Below are 18,610 nucleotides of genomic sequence, written 5' to 3' on the forward strand. Positions count from 1 at the left end.
CACCGCCAGGGCTCAGTTGGTAGAGCATGGCACCGCCAGGGCTCAGTTGGTAGAGCATGGCACCGCCAGGGCTCAGTTGGTAGAGCATGGCACCGCCATGGTTGTGGGTTCTATAAACACGGGGGACCAGTATGATAATGCTACTACACTACTGACAGTCACTCTGGATAAGAACATCTGATAAAATGTCAATAAAGTGAAAGCATAAATAATTTAGAATTACTTATATAAAGCAGATGGCAACATTTTATAATTTACAGATAGACAGGGGCCCACTCCAACACTCAGACATCATTACAGATAGACCGGGGCCCACTCCAACACTCAGACATCATTACAGATAGACCGGGGCCCACTCCAACACTCAGAGATCATTACAGATAGACCGGGGCCCACTCCAACACTCAGATCATTACAGATAGACCGGGCACACTCCAACACTCAGAGATCATTACAGATAGACCGGGGCCCACTCCAACACTCAGAGATCATTACAGATAGACCGGGGCCCACTCCAACACTCAGAGATCATTACAGATAGACCGGGGCCCACTCCAACACTCAGAGATCATTACAGATAGACCGGGGCCCACTCCAACACTCAGACATCATTACAGATAGACCGGGGCCCACTCCAACACTCAGACATCATTACAGATAGACAGGGGCCCACTCCAACACTCAGAGATCATGGTGATTCTCTGATACACTTCTGGCCCTTCTTTGGACACTGTGTTAACTAACCTCCAGACGAGCTTCAATACCATACAACTCTCCTTCTGTGGCCTCTAACTGCTCTTAAATGCAAGTAAAACTAAATGCATGCTCTTCAACCGATCACTGCCCGCCCGTTCAGCATCACTACTCTGAACGGTTCTGACTTAGAATATGTGGACAACTACAAATACCTAGGTGTCTGGTGAGACTGTAAACTCTCCTTCCAGACTCACATTAAGCATCTCTAATCCAAAATTAAATCTAGAATCAGCTTCCGATTTCGCAACAAAGCATCCTTGACTCATGCTGCCAAACATACCCTCATAAAACTGACTATCCTACCGATTCTCGACTTCGGAGATGTCATTTACAAAATAGCCAACACTCTACTCAGCAAATTGGATCACAGTGCTATCCGTTTTGTCACCAAAGCCCCATATACTACCCACCACTGTGACCTGTATGCTCTCGTTGGCTGGCCCGCTCTTCAAATTCGTCATCAAACCAAGTCATCTAAAAGTCTTTGCTAGGTAAAGCCACCTTATCTCAGCTCACTGGTCACCATAGCAGCACCCACCCGTAGCATGCGCTCCAGCAGGTATATTTCACTGGTCACCATAGAAACTCCCACCCGTAGCGCGCTCTAGCAGGTATATTTCACTGGTCACCATAGAAACTCCCACCCGTAGCACGCGCCCCAGCAGGTATATTTCACTGGTCACCAAAGAAACTCCCACCCGTAGCACGCGCCCCAGCAGGTATATTTCACTGGTCATCCCCAAAGCCAATTCCAACTTTGGCCACCTTCCTTCCAGTTCTCTGCTGCCAATGACTGGAACGAACTGCAAAAATCACTGAAGCTGGAGACTCATATCTCCCTCACTAACTTTAAGCACCAGCTCACAGATCACTGGACCTGTTCAGAGCCCATCTGTAAACAGCCCATCCAACTACCTCATCCCCATACTGTAATCTATTTGATTTATTTTGCTCCTTTGCACCCCAGTATCTCTACTTGCACATTCATCTTCTGCACATCTATCCCTCCAGTGTTAAATTGCTAAATGGTAATTATTTTGCCACTATGGCCTATTTATTGCCTTACCTCCGTTATCCTACCTCATCTGCACACACTGCATAGACTTTTCTATTGTGTTATTGACTGTATGTTTGTTTATGTGTAACTCTGTGTTGTTGTTTGTGTCGCACTGCTTTGCTTTATCTTGGCCAGGTCACAGTTGTAAATGAGAACTTGTTCTCAACTAACCTACCTGGTGAAATAGAGGTGAAATAAAATGTAAAAATGTGTTTAGTGAGTCCGCCAGATCAGAGGCAGTCGGGATGTTCTCTTGATAAGTGCATGAGTTGAAGCATTTTCCTGTTAATAATAATGAACCCAACTGTTCATTAACCCTGTTAATAACCCTACTGTTTATTAACCCTGTTAGTAACCCTACTGTTTATTAACCCTGTTAGTAACCCTAATACATAGTACTATTTATTAACCATGTTAGTAACCCCTGTTTATTAACCCTGTTAATAACCCTACCGTTCATTAACACTGTTAATAACCCTACCGTTTATTAACCCTGTTAATAACCCTACCGTTCATTAACCCTGTTAGCAACCCTGCCGTTCATTAACCCTGTTAGCAACCCTGCCGCTCATTAACCCTGTTAGCAACCCTGCCGTTCATTAACCCTGTTAGCAACCCTGCCGTTCATTAACCCTGTTAGCAACCCTGCCGTTCATTAACCCTGTTAGCAACCCTGCCGTTCATTAACCCTGTTAGCAACCCTGCCGCTCATTAACCCTGTTAGCAACCCTGCCGTTCATTAACCCTGTTAGCAACCCTGCCGTTCATTAACCCTGTTAGCAACCCTGCCGTTCATTAACCCTGTTAGCAACCCTGCCGTTCATTAACCCTGTTAGCAACCCTGCCGTTCATTAACCCTGTTAGCAACCCTGCCGTTCATTAACCCTGTTAGCAACCCTGCCGTTCATTAACCCTGTTAGCAACCCTGCCGCTCATTAACCCTGTTAGCAACCCTGCCGTTCATTAACCCTGTTAGCAACCCTGCCGCTCATTAACCCTGTTAGCAACCCTGCCGTTCATTAACCCTGTTAGCAACCCTGCCGCTCATTAACCCTGTTAGCAACCCTGCCGCTCATTAACCCTGTTAGCAACCCTGCCGTTCATTAACCCTGTTAGCAACCCTGCCGCTCATTAACCCTGTTAGCAACCCTGCCGTTCATTAACCCTGTTAGCAACCCTGCCGTTCATTAACCCTGTTAGCAACCCTGCCGTTCATTAACCCTGTTAGCAACCCTGCCGCTCATTAACCCTGTTAGCAACCCTGCCGTTCATTAACCCTGTTAGCAACCCTGCCGTTCATTAACCCTGTTAGCAACCCTGCCGTTCATTAACCCTGTTAGCAACCCTGCCGCTCATTAACCCTGTTAGCAACCCTGCCGCTCATTAACCCTGTTAGCAACCCTGCCGTTCATTAGCCCTGTTAGCAACCCTGCCGTTCATTAGCCCTGTTAGCAACCCTGCCGCTCATTAGCCCTGTTAGCAACCCTGCCGTTCATTAGCCCTGTTAGTAACCCTGCCGTTCATTAGCCCTGTTAGTAACCCTGCCGTTCATTAGCCCTGTTAGTAACCCTGCCGTTCATTGACCCTGTTAGTAACCCTGCCGTTCATTGACCCTGTTAGTAACCCTGCCGTTCATTGACCCTGTTAGTAACCCTGCCGTTCATTGACCCTGTTAGTAACCCTGCCGTTCATTGACCCTGTTAGTAACCCTGCCGTTCATTGACCCTGTTAGTAACCCTGCCGTTCATTGACCCTGTTAGTAACCCTGCCGTGTATTGACCCTGTTAGTAACCCTGCCGTGTATTGACCCTGTTAGTAACCCTGCCGTGTATTGACCCTGTTAATAACCCTGCCGTGTATTAACCCTGTTAATAACCCTACCGTGTATTAACCCTGTTAATAACCCTACCGTGTATTAACCCTGTTAATAACCCTACCGTGTATTAACCCTGTTAATAACCCTACCGTGTATTAACCCTGTTAATAACCCTACCGTGTATTAACCCTGTTAATAACCCTACCGTGTATTAACCCTGTTAATAACCCTACCGTGTATTAACCCTGTTAATAACCCTACCGTGTATTAACCCTGTTAATAACCCCACCGTGTATTAACCCTGTTAATAACCCTACCGTGTATTAACCCTGTTAATAACCCTACCGTGTATTAACCCTGTTAATAACCCTACCGTGTATTAACCCTGTTAATAACCCTACCGTGTATTAACCCTGTTAGTAACCCTACCGTTTATTAACCCTGTTAGTAACCTTACTGTTTATTAACCCTGTTAGTAACCGTACTGTTTATTAACCCTGTTAGTAACCCTACTGTTCATTAACCCTGTTAGTAACCCTACTACATAGTACTGTTTATTTACCCTGTTAATAACCCTACTGTTCATTAACCCTGTTAATAACCCGACTGTTCATTAACCCTGTTAATAACCCTACTGTTTATTAACCCTGTTAATAACCCTACTGTTTATTAACCCTGTTAATAACCCTACTGTTTATTAACCCTGTTAATAACCCTACTGTTTATTAACCCTGTTAATAACCCTACTGTTTATTAAGCCTGTTAATAACCCTACTGTTTATTAAGCCTGTTAATAACCCTACTGTTTATTAAGCCTGTTAATAACCCTACTGTTTATTAACCCTGTTAATAACCCTACTGTTTATTAACCCTGTTAATAACCCTACTGTTTATTAACCCTGTTAATAACCCTACTGTTTATTAACCCTGTTAATAACCCTACTGTTTATTAACCCTGTTAATAACCCTACTGTTTATTAACCCTGTTAATAACCCTACTGTTTATTAACCCTGTTAATAACCCTACTGTTTATTAACCCTGTTAATAACCCTACTGTTTATTAACCCTGTTAATAACCCTACTGTTCATTAACCCTGTTAATAACCCTACTGTTTTTTAACCCTGTTAATAACCCTACTACATAGTACTGTTTATTAACCCTGTTCGTAACCCTACTGTTTATTAACCCTGTTAGTAACCCTACTGTCTATTAACCCTGTTAGTAACCCTGTTTATTAACCCTGTTAGTAACCCTACTGTTTATTAACCCTGTTAGTAACCCTACTGTTTATTAACCCTGTTAGTAACCCTACTGTTTATTAACCCTGTTAGTAACCCTACTACATAGTACTGTTTATTAACCCTGTTAGTAACCCTAATACATAGTACTTACTTTATTAAGCCTTCACCTGTAAAACACAGTTTCAAACAACATAAAATAGCTGGCTTTACAATGCACAGTCAGGTGTGTGTGAGAGTGTGTGTGTGTCAGAGAAAGAAAGGGAGTGTGTGTGAGTGTGTGTGTGTGTGAGAGAGGGAAAGGAAGTGTGTTTCAGTCTTTTAGGAATGTCATTCCTCCTTCCTCTTTTCTCCTTCCATGGAAAGTCTCGTGAACAAAAGCCATCTTCACTCACCAATAGAAAAAGTCAGGGAAAAATTCTGTCACCAATAGAAAATCAGCAAGAAAGGCTTCGCATTGGCTTTTCTTTAACCAATCATCTCCCACTCTGCACGTTTCTTGATTCGGAGCCACACCTTACAATCGTGTGATTCGCTAAGATCATATAATGCCAAACATTTAGTTGACTCCCACATACAGTAGATTAGACTTGAATATGACGCATGATGAAGAGGTCAGTCTCTCAGAGGGAAGGCTCTACTCAGGACCACCTCCAATCTGTCTCCTCCCAGAAGACACAACTCCAGAACACACACCAGCCTCTGATTGGCCAGCTGGGAGGCCGTTGCGATCAGATCCGCTAGGATAGGACGAAAGAGGACAGTAATCATTATTTTGGTGTGTGTTATCAGGTGGAGGTGGAGGTGTTTTTTACCAGGTGGAGGTGTGTGTTACCAGGTGGAGGTGTGTGTTACCAGGTGGAGGTGTGTGTTACCAGGTGGAGGTGTGTGTTACCAGGTGGAGGTGTGTGTTATCAGGTGGAGGTGTGTGTTACCAGGTGGAGGTGTGTGTTACCAGGTGGAGGTGTGTGTTACCAGGTGGAGGTGTGTGTGTTACCAGGTGGAGGTGTGTGTTATCAGGTGGAGGTGTGTGTTACCAGGTGGAGGTGTGTGTTACCAGGTGGAGGTGTGTGTTACCAGGTGAAGGGGTGTGTGTTACCAGGTGGAGGAGTGTGTTATCCGGTGGAAGTGGAGGTGTGTGTTACCAGGTGGAGATGTGTGTTACCAGGTGGAGGTGGAGGTGTGTGTTATCCGGTGGAGGTGTGTGTTATCCGGTGGAGGTGTGTGTTACCAGGTGGAGGTGTGTGTTACCAGGTGGAGGTGCGTGTTACCAGGTGGAGGTGTAGGTGTGTGTTACCAGGTGGAGGTGTGTGTTACCAGGTGGAGGTGTGTGTTACCAGGTGGAGGTGTGTGTTATCAGGTGCAGGTGGAGGTGTGTGTGTTATCAGGTGCAGGTGGAGGTGTGTGTGTTACCTGGTGCAGGTGGAGGTGTGTGTTACCAGGTGGAGGTGTGTGTGTTACCTGGTGCAGGTGGAGGTGTGTGTGTTACCTGGTGCAGGTGGAGGTGTGTGTGTTACCTGGTGCAGGTGGAGGTGTGTGTGTTACCTGGTGCAGGTGGAGTGTGTGTGTTACCAGGTGGAGGTGGAGGTGTGTGTGTTACCTGGTGCAGGTGGAGGTGTGTGTGTTACCTGGTGCAGGTGGAGGTGTGTGTGTTATCAGGTGCAGGTGGAGTGTGTGTGTTATCAGGTGCAGGTGGAGGTGTGTGTGTTATCAGGTGCAGGTGGAGGTGTGTGTGTTATCAGGTGCAGGTGGAGGTGTGTGTGTTATCAGGTGCAGGTGGAGGTGTGTGTGTTATCAGGTGCAGGTGGAGGTGTGTGTGTTATCAGGTGCAGGTGGAGGTGTGTGTGTTATCAGGTGCAGGTGGAGGTGTGTGTGTTATCAGGTGCAGGTGGAGGTGTGTGTGTTATCAGGTGCAGGTGGAGGTGTATGTGTTATCAGGTGCAGGTGTGTGTGTTATCAGGTGCAGGTGTGTGTGTTACCTGGTGCAGGTGGAGGTGTGTGTGTTACCTGGTGCAGGTGGAGGTGTGTGTGTTACCTGGTGCAGGTGGAGGTGTGTGTGTTACCTGGTGCAGGTGGAGGTGTGTGTGTTACCTGGTGCAGGTGGAGGTGTGTGTGTTACCTGGTGGAGGTGTGTGTGTTACCTGGTGCAGGTGGAGGTGTGTGTGTTACCTGGTGCAGGTGGAGGTGTGTGTGGGGAAAAGCCTCCGTGTGTCAGGATGGTGAACCAGTGGTCGGAGTGGGAGGGGCCATGTGGAGGGGAGGGGCCTGTAGGGGTGCTGGTAGCGGAGCTACCAGGTAGGAACACTGCATCGACCACCACCCCGTCAGATAAAGCTAGAGAGATGGAGGGATGGAGAGACAGACAGAGACAGAGAGATGGAGGGATGGAGAGACAGAGACAGAGGGATGGAGAGACAGAGACAGAGAGACAGAGAGATGGAGAGACAGAGACAGAGATGGAGAGACAGAGACAGAGAGATGGAGGGATGGAGAGACGGCGGGATGGAGAGAGAGAGATGGAGGGATGGAGAGACAGAGAGAGAGATGGAGGGATGGAGAGACAGACAGAGAGACAGAGAGATGGAGGGATGGAGGGATGGAGATGGAGGGATGGAGATGGAGGGATGGAGAGACAGAGATGGAGAGACAGAGACAGATGGAGGGATGGAGAGACAGAGAGAGACAGAGAGACAGAGATGGAGGGATGGAGAGACAGCGACAGAGAGATGGAGCGATGGAGAGACAGAGGGAGGGAAGTTAGGAAGGTGTGAGGGATAAATCATTTAACCAGGGAAAGAAACCTATTTTGCAAGGGAGCAATTTAAATGTAAATGAATCAAAACCATGTACATGTGTGTACCTCTGAGTGTGAGTGTGTAGTGTCCAGTCTGGGTGTAGCTCACTGTAGGGCTGTAGCTCTCGAGACTTCTACAACACCGAAGGTTCTGGAACTCTCCTGTCTGCATCTCCACGGCAACCGCCTGTTCCTCCCTGGACGCCGGGCAGTACTGTAGGGGCACTGTCTCCATGGCAACGCGAGCCAGGCCCAGCCGACACCCACCCAACAACGAGACAGGAGAGGAGGGGGCCGTGAGGAAGGCCTGATCATCATCATCCTCATCCTCATCTTCATCATAGTTGGTCTCCAGGAACTCCATGGAAGCTTCCCACAGACTGCCCTCTGACAGAGAGATGTCACAACTACACTGTTACTACAGACTGCCCTCTGACAGAGAGATGTCACAACTACACTGTTACTACAGACTGCCCTCTGATACAGCCACCGTTTCACCTACATCACTCATTTAGTGGTTAATAGAGGCTACTCCATCACTCATTAAGTGGTTAATAGAGGCTACTCCATCACTCATTTAGTGGTTAATAGTGGCTACTCCATCACTCATTTTGTGGTTAATAGTGACTACTCCATCACCCATTGTCACGCCCTGGTCGAAGTATTTTGTGTTTATCTTTATTTATTGGGTCAGGCCAGGGTGTGGCATGGGTTTTTGTATGTGGTGTGTATATATGGGGGATTGTAGCTAGTGGGGTGTTCTAGATAAGTCTATGGCTGTCTGAAGTGGTTCTCAATCAGAGGCAGGTGTTTATCGTTGTCTCTGATTGGGAACCATATTTAGGCAGCCATATTCTTTGAGTTTGGTGTGCGTGATTGTCCTTAGTGTCTTTGTTCCTGTCGCTGTGTTAGTTGACACAAGTATAGGCTGTTTCGGTTTTCGTTACGTTTATTGTTTTGTAGTGTTTTGTGTGTATTCGTGTTACGTTTGTTTGATTAAACATGGATCGCAATCTACACGCTGCATTTTGGTCCGATCTTTGCTACACCTCCTCGTCCGAGGAGGAGACAGTAGAAAACCGTTACACCCATTTAGTGGTTAATAGTGGCTACTCCATCACTCATTTAGTGGTTAATAGTGTCTACTCCATCACTCATTTAGTGGTTAATAGTGGCTACTCCATCACTCATTTAGTGGTTAACAGTGTCTACTCCATCACTCATTTAGTGGTTAATAATGGTTAATAGTGGCTACTCCATCACTCATTTAGTGGTTAATAGAGGCTACTCCATCACTCGAGGTGCTAAGTGGTTTTTAGTGGGCGTATATCTCTCCACGTGCCTTTTGTCATTTCTCTGCACCTTCCTGCTGCGTCAGAGGTGAAATGGACTGCTGTACCTAATTATTCTATATCAACATTTTTATGTGGTTATTGAGGGAAGTAATTACCTAGATAATTATTGATATCATTTATCACCATTATATCATTTATCACCATTTATACCATTTATCGACTGCCCTTTGAGACATGCTACAACAACAACGTTACAACTACACCCTTACTACAACCTTACTACAGACATGTTACAACTACACCCTTACTACAACACTACTACAACCTTACTACAGACTGCCCTTTGAGATATGTTACAACAACAACGTTACTACAACCTTACTACAGACATGTTACAACTACACCCTTACTACAACACTACTACAACCTTACTACAGACATGTTACAACTACACCCTTACAACAACACTACTACAACCTTACTACAGACTGCCATTTGAAACATGTTACAACTAGAACCTCTACTACAACCTTACTACTGACTGCCCTTTGAGACATGTTACAACTACAACCCTACTACAACCATGTTACAACTACAACATAAATACAACCTTAATACAGACTGCCCTTTGAGACCTGTTACAACTACAATGTTACGATAACCTTCCTACAACATTACTACAGACTGCCATTTGAGACATGTTATAACTGCAACGTTACTACAACCTTACTACAGACATGTTACAACTACAACGTTTCTACAACCTTACTACAGATTGCCCTTTGAGACATGTTACAACTACAATGTTACTACAACACTACTACAACCTTACTACCGGGTTCTGTTCCTCTAAAATCAGTCTGACCTGTGTATTACTACATTACTAATCAGTCTGACCTGTGTATTACTACATTACTAATCAGTCTGACCTGTGTACTACTACATTACTAATCAGTCTGACCTGTGTACTACTACATTACTAATCAGTCTGACATGTGTATTACTACATTACTAATCAGTCTGACCTGTGTATTACTAATCAGTCTGACCTGTGTATTACTACATTACTAATCAGTCTGACCTGTGTACTACTGCATTACTAATCAGTCTGACCTGTGTACTACTGCATTACTAATCAGTCTGACCTGTGTACTACTACATTACTAATCAGTCTGACCTGTGTATTACTACATTACTAATCAGTCTGACCTGTGTATTACTACATTACTAATCAGTCTGACCTGTGTATAACTAATCCATCTGACCTGTGTATTACTCCATTACTAATCAGTCTGACCTGTGTATTACTTATCAGTCTGACCTGTGTATTACTACATTATTAATCAGTCTGACCTGTGTACTACTACATTACTAATCAGTCTGACATATGTACTACTGCATTACGAATCAGTCTGACCTGTGTACTACTACATTACTAATCAGTCTGACCTGTGTACTACTGCATTACTAATCAGTCTGACCTGTGTATTACTACATTACTAATCAGTCTGACCTGTGTTTTACTACATTAATCAGTCTGACCTGTGTACTACTACATTACTAATCAGTCTGACCTGTGTACTACTACATTACTAATCAGTCTGACCTGTGTATTACTACATTACTAATCAGTCTGACATGTGTTTTACTACATTAATCAGTCTGACCTGTGTACTACTACATTACTAATCAGTCTGACCTGTGTATTACTACACTAATCAGTCTGACCTGTGTATTACTAATCAGTCTGACCTGTGTATTACTAATCAGTCTGACCTGTGTACTACTACATTACTAATCACTCTGACCTGTGTACTACTGCATTACTAATCAGTCTGACATCTGTACTACTGCATTACTAATCAGTCTGACCTGTGTACTACTACATTACTAATCAGTCTGACATGTGTATTACTACATTACTAATCAGTCTGACCTGTGTATTACTAATCAGTCTGACCGGTGTATTACTACATTACTAATCAGTCTGACCTATGTACTACTGCATTACTAATCAGTCTGACCTGTGTACTACTGCATTACCAATCAGTCTGACCTGTGTACTACTACATTACTAATCAGTCTGACCTGCGTATTACTCCATTACTAATCAGTCTGACCTGTGTATTGCTACATTACTAATCAGTCTGACCTGTGTTTTACTACATTAATCAGTCTGACCTGTGTACTACTACATTACTAATCAGTCTGACCTGTGTACTACTACATTACTAATCAGTCTGACCTGTGTATTACTACATTACTAATCAGTCTGACCTGTGTTTTACTACATTAATCAGTCTGACCTGTGTACTACTACATTACTAATCAGTCTGACCTGTGTATTACTACATTAATCAGTCTGACCTGTGTATTACTAATCAGTCTGACCTGTGCATTACTAATCAGTCTGACCTGTGTACTACTACATTACTAATCACTCTGACCTGTGTACTACTGCATTACTAATCAGTCTGACATCTGTACTACTGCATTACTAATCAGTCTGACCTGTGTACTACTACATTACTAATCAGTCTGACATGTGTATTACTACATTACTAATCAGTCTTGCCTGTGTATTACTAATCAGTCTGACCTGTGTATTACTACATTACTAATCAGTCTGACCTGTGTACTACTGCATTACTAATCAGTCTGACCTGTGTACTACTACATTACTAATCAGTCTGACCTGTGTATTACTACATTACTAATCAGTCTGACCTGTGTATAACTAATCCATCTGACCTGCGTATTACTCCATTACTAATCAGTCTGACCTGTGTATTACTTATCAGTCTGACCTGTGTATTACTACATTATTAATCAGTCTGACCTGTGTACTACTACATTACTAATCAGTCTGACATCTGTACTACTGCATTACTAATCAGTCTGACCTGTGTACTACTACATTACTAATCAGTCTGACCTGTGTACTACTGCATTACTAATCAGTCTGACCTGTGTATTACTACATTACTAATCAGTCTGACCTGTGTTTTACTACATTAATCAGTCTGACCTGTGTACTACTACATTACTAATCAGTCTGACCTGTGTACTTCTACATTACTAATCAGTCTGACCTGTGTATTACTACATTACTAATCAGTCTGACTTGTGTTTTACTACATTAATCAGTCTGACCTGTGTACTACTACATTACTAATCAGTCTGACCTGTGTACTTCTACATTACTAATCAGTCTGACCTGTGTACTACTGCATTACTAATCAGTCTGACATCTGTACTACTACATTACTAATCAGTCTGACCTGTGTATTACGACATTAATCAGTCTGACCTGTGTATTACTAATCAGTCTGACCTGTGTACTACTACATTACTAATCAGTCTGACCTGTGTACTACTGCATTACTAATCAGTCTGACATCTGTACTACTGCATTAATAATCTGTCCAACCTGTGTACTACTGCATTACTAATCAGTCTGACATGTGTACTACTGCATTACTAATCAATTCGGCCTGTGTATTACTACATTACTAATCAGTCTAACCTGTGTATTACTACATTACTAATCAGTCTGACCTGTGTACTACTACATTACTAATCCGTCTGACCTGTGTATTACTACATTACTAATCCGTCTGACATGTGTACTACAACATTACTAATCAGTCTGACCTGTGTACGACTGCATTACTAATCAGTCTGACATCTGTACTACTACATTACTAATCAGTCAGACCTGTGTATTACTACATTACTAATCAGTCTGACCTGTGTATTACTAATCAGTCTGACCTGTGTACTACTACATTACTAATCAGTCTGACCTGTGTACTACTGCATTACTAATCAGTCTGACATCTGTACTACTGCATTAATAATCAGTCCGACCTGTGTACTACTGCATTACTAATCAGTCTGACATGTGTACTACTGCATTACTAATCAATTCGGCCTGTGTATTACTACATTACTAATCAGTCTGACCTGTGTATTACTACATTACTAATCAGTCTGACCTGTGTACTACTACATTACTAATCCGTCTGACCTGTGTATTACTACATTACTAATCCGTCTGACATGTGTACTACAACATTACTAATCAGTCTGACCTGTGTACTACTGCATTACTAATCAGTCTGACATCTGTACTACTACATTACTAATCAGTCTGACCTGTGTAATACTACATTACTAATCAGTCTGACCTGTGTACGACTGCATTACTAATCAGTCTGACATGTGTACTACAACATTACTAATCAGTCTGACCTGTGTACTACAACATTACTAATCAGTCTGACCTGTGTACTACTGCATTACTAATCAGTCTGACCTGTGTACTACTGCATTACTAATCAGTCTGACCTGTGTACTACTGCATTACTAATCAGTCTGACCTGTGTACTACTGCATTACTAATCAGTCTGACCTGTGTATTACTACATTACTAATCAGTCTGACCTGTGTATTACTACATTACTAATCAGTCTGACCTGTGTATAACTAATCCATCTGACCTGCGTATTACTCCATTACTAATCAGTCTGACCTGTGTATTACTTATCAGTCTGACCTGTGTACTACTACATTACTAATCCGTCTGACCTGTGTATTACTACATTATTAATCCGTCTGACATGTGTACTACAACATTACTAATCAGTCTGACCTGTGTACGACTGCATTACTAATCAGTCTGACATGTGTACTACAACATTACTAATCAGTCTGACCTGTGTACTACTGCATTACTAATCAGTCTGACCTGTGTACTACTGCATTACTAATCAGTCTGACATCTGTACTACTACATTACTAATCAGTCAGACCTGTGTATTACTACATTACTAATCAGTCTGACCTGTGTATTACTAATCAGTCTGACCTGTGTACTACTACATTACTAATCAGTCTGACCTGTGTACTACTGCATTACTAATCAGTCTGACATCTGTACTACTGCATTAATAATCAGTCCGACCTGTGTACTACTGCATTACTAATCAGTCTGACATGTGTACTACTGCATTACTAATCAATTCGGCCTGTGTATTACTACATTACTAATCAGTCTGACCTGTGTATTACTACATTACTAATCAGTCTGACCTGTGTACTACTACATTACTAATCCGTCTGACCTGTGTATTACTACATTACTAATCCGTCTGACATGTGTACTACATCATTACTAATCAGTCTGACCTGTGTACTACTGCATTACTAATCAGTCTGACATCTGTACTACTACATTACTAATCAGTCTGACCTGTGTAATACTACATTACTAATCAGTCTGACCTGTGTACGACTGCATTACTAATCAGTCTGACATGTGTACTACAACATTACTAATCAGTCTGACCTGTGTACTACAACATTACTAATCAGTCTGACCTGTGTACTACTGCATTACTAATCAGTCTGACATCTGTACTACTACATTACTAATCAGTCAGACCTGTGTATTACTACATTACTAATCAGTCTGACCTGTGTACTACTACATTACTAATCAGTCCAACCTGTGTACTACTGCATTACTAATCAGTCTGACATGTGTACTACTGCATTACTAATCAATTCGGCCTGTGTATTACTACATTACTAATCAGTCTGACCTGTGTATTACTACATTACTAATCAGTCTGACCTGTGTACTACTACATTACTAATCCGTCTGACCTGTGTATTACTACATTACTAATCCATCTGACATGTGTACTACAACATTACTAATCAGTCTGACCTGTGTACTACTGCATTACTAATCAGTCTGACATCTGTACTACTACATTACTAATCAGTCTGACCTGTGTACGACTGCATTACTAATCAGTCTGACATGTGTACTACAACATTACTAAGTCTGACCTGTGTACTACAACATTACTAATCAGTCTGACCTGTGTACTACTGCATTACTAATCAGTCTGACATCTGTACTACTACATTACTAATCAGTCTGACCTGTGTATTACTACATTACTAATCAGTCTGACCTGTGTATTACTACATTACTAATCAGTCTGACCTGTTCCTGTGTCGGTCTCCTCCTCTGGATGGGTCCCTAGAGTCAGTCTACAGAAAACAACAGAGAACAGGTGAGACACACACACATTATATACACACACACACACAATACATACACACTGCATTAGAAAAGTATTCATATCCCTTGACTTATTCCACATTTTGTTCTGTTACAGCCTTATTCTAAAACCGATTAAAATGTTTTCCCTCATCAATCTACATAAAATACCCCTAAATAACAAAATAAACACAGAAATACCTTATTTACATAAGTATTCAGATCCTTTGCTATGAGATTTGATGTTTCTGCAACTTGATTGGAGTCCACCTGTGGTAAATTCAATTGATTGGACATGATTTGAAAAGGCACACACCTGTCCATATAAGGTCCCACAGTTGACAGTCATGTCAGAGCAAAAACCAAGACATGAGGTCGAAGGAATTGTCTGTAGAGGTCCGAGACAGGATTGTGTTGAGGCACAGATCTGGAGACGGGTACCAAACAATGTCTGCAGCATTGAAGGTCCCCAAGAACACAGTGGCCTCCATCATTCTTAAATGGAAGAAGTTTGGTACCACCAAGACTCTTCCTAGAGCTGACCACCCGGCCAAACTGAGCAACCGGGGGAGAAGAGAAGGGGCTTGGTCTGAGCGAGAACCCTTGCTCCAGAGTTCCTCTGTGGAGATAGGAGAACGTTCCAGAAGGACAAACCATCCAGAATGCCAAGTGTCACATCTGGAGGAAACCTGGCACCATCCCTACGGTGAAGCATGGTGGTGGCAGCATTATGCTGTGGGTATGTTTTTAAGCAGCAGGGACTGGGAGACTAGTCAGGATCGATGGAAAGATGAACGGAGAAAAGTACAGGGAGATCCTTGATGAAAACCTGCTCCAGTGTGCTCAGGACCTCAGACTGGGGCGAAGGTTCACCTTCCAAAAGGACAACGACCCTAAGCACATTGTAATCACTGCCAGAGGTGCTTCAACAAAGCACGCGTCACGTGATGTATTTTTGTCTCTACCTTCTTGCCCTTTGTGCTGGTGTCTGTGCCCAATAATATTTGTGCCATGTTGTTCTTGCTACTATGCTGTGTTGTCATGTGTTGCTGCCTTGCTGTCTTATATGTAGTGTTGTGATGTGTGTTTTGCCCTGTATTTATATCTATATTTTTAATGCCCCCATCCCGGTAGGAGGTCTTTCTCCTTTTGGTAGGCTGTCATTGTAAATAAGAATTTGTTCTTAACTGACTTAGTGACATAAAATAAAAACTGAAATAAAATAAAAAACGTAAATGTGATGTTTCAGTTTTTTATTTTTAATACATATGCAAAAAAATCTGAAAACCTGTTTTTGCTTTTTGGGGTATTGTGTGTAGATTGATGAGGAACAAAAACAATTTAATCCATTTTAGAATAAGGCTGTAAAGTAACAAAATGTAGAAAAAGTCAAGTGGTCTGAATACTTTCCGAATGCCCTGAACACCAGTCTCAACGTCAACAGTGAAGAGGCGACTCCGGGATGCTGCCCTTCTTGGTAGAGTTCCTCTGTCCAGTCTCACCGTCAACAGTGAAGAGGCGACTCCAGGATGCTGGCAGAATTCCTCTGTCCAGTCTCAACGTCAACAGTGAAGAGGCGACTCCGGGATGCTGGCCTTCTAGGCAGAGTTCCTCTGTCCAGTCTCAACGTCAACAGTGAAGAGGCGACTCCGGGATGCTGGCCTTCTAGGCAGAGTTCCTCTGTCCAGTCTCAATGTCAACAGTGAAGAGGCGACTCCGGGATGCTGGCCTTCTAGGCAGAGTTCCTCTGTCCAGTCTCAACGTCAACAGTGAAGAGGTGACTTCGGGATGCTGGCCTTCTAGTCAGAGTTCCTCTGTCCAGTGTCTGTGTTCTTTTTCCCATCTTAATCTTCATTTTTATTGGCCAGTCTGAGATATGGCTTTTTCTTTGCAAATTAATTACTTAAAAATCATACAATGTAATTTTCTGGATTTTTGTTTTAGATTCCGTCTCTCACAGTTGAAGTGTACCTATGATACAAATTACAGACCTCTACATGCTTTGTAAGTAGGTAAACCTGCAAAATCGGCAGTGTATCAAATACTTGTTCTCCCCACTGTATATGCGCACACTATATATTTACACACCTCTTCCTGGGGGGTCCAGCACTGCTGAAAAGTTTTCTCTTTGGGGATTTACCGTTGCCGAGTCCTAACCTACAACACACAATAATATATACATAATAACGCCTAACCTACAACACACAATAATATATACATAATAACACCTAACCCATAACACACAATAATATATACATAATAACAACCAACCCCATTACTCTATACAGCAGTGTGATAATATATAAATAACAACCAACCCCATTACTCTATACAGGAGTGTGATTATACATATTAACAACCAACCCCATTACTCTATACAGCAGTATAATAACAACCAACCCCATTACTCTATACAGCAGTGTGATGATATATACACAATAACAACCAACCCCATTACTCTATACAGCAGTGTAATAATATATACATAATAACAACCAACCCCATTACTCTATACAGCAGTGTAATAATATATACATAATAACAACCAACCCCATTACTCTATACAGCAGTGTAATAATATATACATAATAACAACCAACCCCATTACTCTATACAGCAGTGTAATAATATATACATAATAACAACCAACCCCATTACTCTATACAGCAGCGTAATAGATCCATAACAACCAACCCCATTACTCTATACAGCAGCGTAATAATACATACATAATAACAACCAACCCCATTACTCTATACAGCAGTGTGCGTCTTACCCTGCTCTCAGCATCAGAAGGCTGGGACTCAATTTGACCGACGAGCCTGGAGAGGAGGGAGGGAGACGAGGGGAGGAGGGAGACATACGAGGAGAGGAGGGAGAGATACGAGGGGAGGAGGGAGAGATACGAGGGGAGGAGGGAGAGATACGTGGGGAGGAGGGAGAGATACGAGGGGAGGAGGGAGAGATACGAGGGGAGGAGGGAGAGATACGAGGGGAAGAGGGAGAGATACGAGGGGAAGAGGGAGAGATACGAGGGGAGGGGGAGAGATACGAGGGGAGGAGGGAGAGATACGAGGGGAGGAGGGAGAGATACGAGGGGAGGAGGGAGAGATACGAGGGGAGGAGGGAGAGATACGAGGAGAGGAGGGATATATACGAGGAGAGAAAGCAGCAGGTCTGTCTGTCCACACTAGACACTGGTCTTCCTAAAGGAGACAGAATGATAGTCTGTATGTTCTAACTAAATAAGAGCAATAATGGCTTCTTTTTGTAGGCACCAACTCCACCATGGTTAGACAAAGCCTATGGGGAAATGTAGTTTTTTTTTGTCATTTAGGGGGATAAACACTGAAAATAAGGTCGGTAGAAAACACAGGCTTAGGAGATACTTTACGTTTTGTTTTAGGAGATAATCTTAAATCAGTTAACGTCACTTGTTGTGAATTTTGAAGCATTTATGTAAAAAAAAAAAAGACAAGAGGCTTTATATTTCATAAAGGTCATGTTAACCCCTAACCCTTAACCCCTAACCCTAACCCCCCCTAACCCTAATCCCAACCCTAATCCCAACCCTAA

The 18,610-nt window shown here is 42.9% G+C and overlaps 1 protein-coding gene across 1 annotated transcript; it reads right to left on the bottom strand.

Moving 5' to 3' along the window:
• Positions 1-5,009: 5,009 nt before the first annotated feature.
• Positions 5,010-17,977, bottom strand: LOC121847356. The gene is made up of 6 exons (XM_042327952.1): positions 17,811-17,977; positions 17,123-17,191; positions 14,978-15,024; positions 7,730-8,050; positions 7,039-7,203; positions 5,010-5,609 (listed from the first exon to the last, which is right to left on the bottom strand). The coding sequence occupies exons 1-6, from the start codon at positions 17,894-17,896 to the stop codon at positions 5,485-5,487; spliced, it is 813 nt and encodes a 270-aa protein (XP_042183886.1). The 5' UTR covers positions 17,897-17,977; the 3' UTR covers positions 5,010-5,484.
• Between the last annotated feature and the right edge of the window lie 633 nt (positions 17,978-18,610).

This window comes from Oncorhynchus tshawytscha, linkage group LG10 (assembly GCF_018296145.1).
Source record: "Oncorhynchus tshawytscha isolate Ot180627B linkage group LG10, Otsh_v2.0, whole genome shotgun sequence".
NCBI classification, from domain to species: domain Eukaryota; kingdom Metazoa; phylum Chordata; class Actinopteri; order Salmoniformes; family Salmonidae; genus Oncorhynchus; species Oncorhynchus tshawytscha.

Bases quoted from the DNA above. Each gene is read 5' to 3' on its own strand.
- LOC121847356 (XM_042327952.1), bottom strand. From the start codon at position 17,896: ATGTCTCCCTCCTCCCCTCGTCTCCCTCCCTCCTCTCCAGGCTCGTCG. The intron at 17,192-17,810 runs GTAAGACGCACA...TGTGTGTTGTAG, and splicing joins CTTCTGATGCTGAGAGCAGG to GTTAGGACTCGGCAACGGTA. The intron at 8,051-14,977 runs GTCAGACTGATT...TCTCTCTGTCAG, and splicing joins GGAGACCGACACAGGAACAG to AGGGCAGTCTGTGGGAAGCT.